Source organism: Macrobrachium rosenbergii, chromosome 51 (assembly GCF_040412425.1).
Source record: "Macrobrachium rosenbergii isolate ZJJX-2024 chromosome 51, ASM4041242v1, whole genome shotgun sequence".
Lineage (NCBI taxonomy): Eukaryota > Metazoa > Arthropoda > Malacostraca > Decapoda > Palaemonidae > Macrobrachium > Macrobrachium rosenbergii.
Genome location: NC_089791.1, coordinates 63,250,626 through 63,257,655, shown reverse-complemented (window position 1 = coordinate 63,257,655; position 7,030 = coordinate 63,250,626). Strand labels below are relative to the sequence as shown.

The following is a 7,030-nucleotide window of genomic DNA, read 5'->3' as shown; positions in this document are numbered from 1 at the left end:
AACAAAAGTAAAGTGATGAAACAATAATAATGACTGAAATAGACAGCAGTGGAATAACCCTGAGAAGAAAAATTATTTCTCATCGGAAAGTACTGTAGACCGATTTTTACACGTTTGTCAGTAAAAAGAAAACAATTATTTACTGCACCATACGTCAATATTTACCATGGAATCTTCTGAAACGATATTAGTTTTTTACAATTGTTTTGAAACTGGTGGCAAAAATTTTGTGTGATCTGGAAATCTGAATTATGAAATATAACCAAAGACGCGCTGCGAATTCAAAATAAGAAAATATGATGGTATTAATTATCTGAGCATTGAAATTCAGGAGGACTATCAGATTTACAACAGCGAATTTGCTAAGTGTAAGCGAATAGATAATGTGAAATAAAAATATTGTGCATAGCAGAACAGGAGACAGTAATTAAAAATAATAAGCTCTTCGAAGAGAGCAAGGTGTATAATGTGATACATTAAGGAACTTTCGGACTAATCTAGAATACAAACTAACTAAAAAGGTAAGTGCGTTCCCGTTTGGCAGTCGGTGCGCCTTTATGCCTGCATACTGGGAAGCTACGGCAGTTCACGGGATCGAACGCTGTTAGTCCAGTATCCCTGGGCCTGGGCATCGATTTATGCTAACACTGGAACCCGTCGCCCATCTTGCCACGTGCCAGGCACACCTGCCATTCGCTACAACCACGTGTCCTTAGTGCTTTTTGTAACTGACATATCGAAGTGAAATAGTAATTGGTTATCTGAATTCAGAGATCAAATCTTTGAAAGACATGATCGCGAAATTTTTTTGCCCGTCGTGAAATTGAAGGGTAATACTAAAATAAATACCGACAGCGCATGCTTTTAAAGATGTCTAATTCGGTTCCTTTCTATTTGACTCTTGTGCAACTAAGCATGTTACTGATATTCATGGCACTCTTGGGCGGTGTAGGAGGTCGTCCTCCTGAGTGCCAGTGGAAACTGGAAAATGCGGGTGTTACTGCCAGCGGTGGCGAACAGTTGAGCACTACTTGCCATGTAAGGACACTATCAACCAGCCTTTTGACAGAAAGTGGAGGAAATGCATCCTTACCGGCTCTTTCTCAAGCAACGCATGTCACCGTTCTGACCTTGCACTGTGCCCGTCAAGTAGTATTTGAGTCAGAAATAACACCAGGAATGTTTTCGGTATTTCCTCGTCTGGAAGACCTTCAAGTACTTGGCTGTAAAGTTACTGAACTCCCTCCTCATGCATTTGCAGGCTTGCCCTATCTGCGAAGATTCACACTTAAGGCACACCATCAGGACTGGCCTGGGGCTGCATTAGCCATCCATTCTGATGCATTTAATGACCTAACTCGTCTTGAATATCTCAACTTAGCCCACAATGCATTATGGTCTTTGCCACATGGTGTGTTATGTAGTCTTCCATCACTCATATCCCTCAATCTCACACATAACCGTCTGCATCATCTTCCTGACCTTGGACTGGGAGCAGTCAAACCAAAGAATGAAGCAAGTGATATACCAATAGAGTGTAATTTACCTTTGCATCACCTAGACCTTTCACACAATCAAATTGCTGAGGTCCCTGAACAAGTATTTACAAGTGCAAGTGATCTATATACACTATCCCTGAAACATAATAGGCTAGCACATCTCTCTGACTGGGCTTTTGGAAGTTTAGCATCATTAAAGCTCCTTGACCTATCTCATAATAGGCTGGTGGCAATCCCAAGGTCTGCACTAGCTGATTTACAGCAACTACGGGAATTACGTCTAGCTAATAATTCCCTAAGTGTACTTCCCCCAGCGGCATTCAGCAATTTAGGCCAGCTGCTAACTCTTGATCTGAGTCATAATCAGCTTGCTTTGGGACCTAATAATATGGAACCCTTCACTGGGCTTATCCGTCTGGTTGTTCTTGATATTTCATATAATCATCTTGTTCAATTAGGGCCAGACACATTCAAGGATCTGTATTCTTTGCAAGTTCTAAGACTTAACAATAACCAATTAAATCATCTTGCTGATGCTACTTTTTCAGGTCTCTCAAATTTGTATACTCTTACATTAACTAACAATAAGCTTTCAATTTTATCAGGTAAAGCACTGCAAGGGCTTGCTGTACTGACTCACTTATCTCTTGATTCCAATGTACTTGAAGCTGTCCATGAAAATGCTTTGAATAACTGTTCCTCACTACATCACCTAAGTCTTTCTCATAATCACTTACAAGACTTCCCCATGGCCATAAAAGGAGCACCTTTACTGAAAACACTTGATTTAAGCTACAACAAAATCAGCTACCTGGATGAAGGATGTGGTCTAAAGCATCTCCAGGATCTTAATTTAGCAAACAATGTCATTACAAATGTAAGCCGATCATTTTTGTCTGAAATTCCCTCACTCACATTATTAGACATGTCAAACAATGTTTTGACAGATATTGGCTATGGAGCTCTAGAAGTAACACCAAATCTGAAGGGCCTTAACCTACATCATAATTCTCTGGGTGATATCAATGGTCTTGTTACAGTCTTACAAAATCTTACATGGCTTAATGTTTCTCATAACAGTATATTGTGGTTTGATTATGCATTAATCCCAAAGAATCTGGAATGGATAGATTTGAGTTACAATTTATTAGTCAAACTAGAAAATTACTATGGGGTTGAGAAAAAACTTGGCCTTAGGATTCTTTATGCTACTCACAATAATTTGACTGATATAAGTGCTGCAGTTGTTCCAGACAAAATTGAAGAGGTACATCTTGAATATAATGCTATATCATATGTAGCTTCAAACACTTTCCTTGATAAAACTAATGTTACTCTTATTGACTTACGAAATAATCATCTAACTATACTGGAGGAGTCAGCATTGAGACTCTCACCTCGTCAAACTCCACCGCCTTTACTTTTATTGTCAAATAATCCTCTTGAATGTGATTGTGGAGCAGATTGGCTTTTAAGAGCAGCTGGAGCAGGATTTGGAAATTCAATGAGTGGAGGATCAATTTTGCCACATTTGGGAGATGTGGGTGTCATTCAGTGTCGTCTCCCAAGTCTCTGGCATGGGGTGATTGTGCCTCTAGTATTTGTACAGCAACAACAGTTTTTATGTACATATAGACGTCATTGCTTTACACTCTGTCATTGTTGTGACTTTGATGCTTGTGACTGTGAACAAACCTGTCCGAGAAATTGTACTTGCTACCATGATCACACATGGACCCACAATGTTGTAGACTGTAGTGGTGGCTGGACACATATGCCTTCAGGTGTACCTATGGATGTCACTGAGGCTTTTATGGATGGTAATAATATGGGAGCACTTACATCACATGCACTTATTGGTCGTAAAAATTTAAGGATTTTACATTTGAATCACTCTGAGATCACTTCCATACAAAACCGCACTTTTAATGGTCTGAAAAACTTAGAAGTGTTACGTCTGGATCATAATAAACTTGAAGTTCTTCATGGATTTGAATTTGTTGATTTACATGGTCTCCGTGAACTATACTTAAATAACAACCACCTCAAACACCTTAGTAATGTATCTTTTTCTCCACTAAGGGCCATAGAGCTACTCCGTATTGATAATAATCTATTAACTACATTCCCAGTTTGGAATCTTGCTCTCAATCCATTCCTATTAGAAGTAAGCCTGTACAACAATCCTTGGAGTTGTGAATGTGGTTATCTGGCTAATTTAAGGGCATGGTTGGAGGCTAATCGAATAAAGGCAACAAATGCAAGCATGGTTCGCTGCCAGCATAACAGTACCAAAACTATTGGCCCACCTGTTCTATCAGATACTCCTGTACGGTGTGACCATTATGTTGCCACCACTCGCATTAACAGTCTAATAATACATGACTATGTTATGTTACTTCTAATCACTGCTGCTATCCTTCTTATTGTATTAGCATCTGCAGTAACTGTTATTGCATATCGTCGCCGGTTAAGATTATGGGCTGTAAGTCGTTATGGCAAAAGATTATTTGAAAAATCTACTGCTTATGTTGAAGAAAGAGAAAAACTTTTTGATGCCTTTATAAGCCATAGTGCCAAAGACTCTACTTGGGTATGCGGTTTGATGGCTCCTGAATTGGAGGCTTCTGGCTATAGACTATGCGTAGCTCAAAGAGATTGTACAGCTCCATCAGCCCCTGTAGCAGGCAGAGCCATAGCTGAAAGCATAGCATGCAGTCGTAGGGTTGTGATTGTACTGTCACGTGGGCTAGTAGATGCAGAATGGTGTCGTTATGATTTTAAGAGCGCCCATGTTGACTCCTTGAAAAATGTTAAAAATCGTAACATCATAATAGTAGCTTTAGAAGATGTACCCAGATCAGAGCTTGACCTTGAATTATCATCAATCACTCGCAACGCAAGCACAACTCTACAGCCACGTGATCCTAGGTTTTGGGAAAAGTTACGGCGCTCCATGCCAACCTTGAGGTCTCGTTTAAGAGCTGGCTTGGCCGGTACTATTGGAGGAAAAGCTGCAAGTAGGCCTCTGGTAGCAGCAGAACACCAGAATGGCCCATGGCCTTTCCAAGAAACCAAAACTTCAGGCCATAATACAACAAAATCTCTTACTGTCAATCCTTACTGGGAAACAGCTGTTGGCACAAATCCATCAGAGGTTGCATGGTCTTCCAGGACAGGCCCAGATCTTGGAGCACCACCATGGCTACATAGCCCAACAAAACAGCCTCCGTCCCCTCATCCAAAAGATGAGGAAAGGCCTGATGGGTCTTCACCTGTTGGTTCAGGAGATGCTCCTGAACATACATACATGAGTGTTAGCGAATACAATGAGGTTCAAGCATCACTCCTTCCCTCAAACAATTTTACTACATTACCAGGGCCAAATCATATACCTAATGGGAATCTTCCACAAGTGGTCAATGGAACAGGAGGGATGAGACATCCCTCTGCACCCTCTTTATTCAGAAGAGATGCCCCAGACTACCTCACCCGCAGCTGGATTTTCCATCCACCTCCTAATGAGCAACCTCCTCCTCCAGGTCAAACCTACTTTGTTTAAGATTTATTCAAACTCATGTTATCACAATATTTTTCCCTATTTGAGGATTTACTAACAAAGCCTCCTCCTAATTGAGCTTTTGCTGCATCTCGTCCATATTATATATGAGCAGCCAGTGTAGCCTTATGCCATGCATCAGCCTGTGCCAACCTGTAATATATATTGGTTCATCTCCATCTTTCAGGATTATGGTTTTCAAGGTAGCTATAATCCGAGTTATTAGTTGAAGTACTCTGTCCTTAAACCTATAATCCCTCATCACCTTAATTGAGGGAATGGCCCACACACATTCCGCCCATACCCACAGTCTACCACACCCACAGCTGTTGTTGCTGATTCCAAAATTGTCATCAGTACTCAAGCAGGTGCGGGGATCTGATACCTGTGATGCCAAGCAAGAGGCAACCCGTCAGTGCTTTTGGAAAAGTGGACACAGTGTATGAAACATGCGAGATTTTTTTGTGTGTGTATATCAAAGAAATGCTGTAACTGGATGGATACAATATTTCTTTAGCTTGAGGCACGAGTAATATGCTTTGCAAGAAATGATCAATGTGCATTTATCAATGAAAACAAATATTTGCCTCTTAGTTAGCCTCGCTGAAGTGCCACAATGCCTGACAGTGTTGCCATGCACAAACTTTGGACTCAAATTTGAGCATGGTAGTACCAGCCTATGCTGGATAAACATTATGCCAGCGATTTATAAATATATAAATATATTCATATATACAAAAGTGCCAAGGGACGCGCAGTGCGTAGATATAAAAGTTTTGTCAAATTCAACTTGCAGAACGTGTCCAAGAATTTTTGTGTATTGTGGACACAAGCAGCTTGAATACTCTTCCTAAATACTGACACAGCCTAGTCGTCAGTGATGATGTCTCTTTCAAAAGCCAAATTAAGTGGTGGCCAATCTTTGACAAAATAAATTGAAAACTGTTGTGCATATATCTAATATGTATCCAATTGGATCTTCCATATTTTTAGCTATGATATTTGTTACTGTTATTTTTGGAAGAAAGTGGTTGGGCAAGTCAATATTTATATGGTAATACATAATCAAAATACTTATGTACAGTTACTCCAGTTTCAGTTAAGTATATATAAACATACATGCATAAATACATTTATATGCAATTTATATATGTGAACAGTTTGTCTGCATATGTACTGCTGTATGCATACATTTATATACGTACATATATGTAAATATTTATCAGCAGTTTTTTTTATGAAATATATATATATATATATATATATATATATATATATATATATATATATATATATATATATATGTTCATATATGTATGTTCATGCATGTATGTTTACATAAATTGAGAGCCTCAGAGATTTTGTTTTCAGACAACGGGGAAATTGCCCTAATAAGTTTAAATTTCCCAGTGAATTATCCTATCATTGCCACAAAGGCTGCAATATAATTCAGTTATTGACTGCCGATCAGAACAGGAAAGCTAACTGCCCTTTGTTCCGTTTCGCTAAGTTTGGCCACTCTGGTAATATTGTAAGAGAAATGTCCCACCAATGAGCAGGTCATCTATTCATAACCCTATTACAAAGACCTTATGCCAGGGTCCTTGTAAAGTCACTCAGCATCAGGTGCACGGAAACAATAAACTCTTTGCTGTCATTTATATATATATATATATATATATATATATATATATATATATATATATATATATATATATATATATATATATATATATATATAATTTATATATATATATATATATATATATAAATTTATATATATATATATATATATATATATATATATATATATATATATATGGACGACTGCAATAAAAGAGATTCTGTTTACTTATGTTCATTGGTAAGAAAAAGTGTATATAGCCAATTGGTATGTGATAAAAGAAACGAGTTTGTATTCCTTCTCTGGCCTGTACACAGTCACTTGTAAAAAGAAAAAACAAGGGAGACA

General features: G+C 38.4%; 1 protein-coding gene across 1 annotated transcript in view; it reads left to right on the top strand.

The window, feature by feature from the left end:
• LOC136833460 (toll-like receptor Tollo) overlaps nucleotides 1–6,320 on the top strand; it is a 6,661-nt gene extending 341 nt beyond the window's left edge. Inside the window, exon 2 of the mRNA XM_067095654.1 lies at nucleotides 1–6,320. This exon is cut by the window's left edge and continues 34 nt beyond it. Within this exon, the coding sequence (XP_066951755.1) occupies nucleotides 859–5,061 (4,203 nt within the window). The 5' untranslated portion in view covers nucleotides 1–858 and the 3' untranslated portion in view covers nucleotides 5,062–6,320.
• The last annotated feature ends 710 nt before the right edge of the window (nucleotides 6,321–7,030 follow it).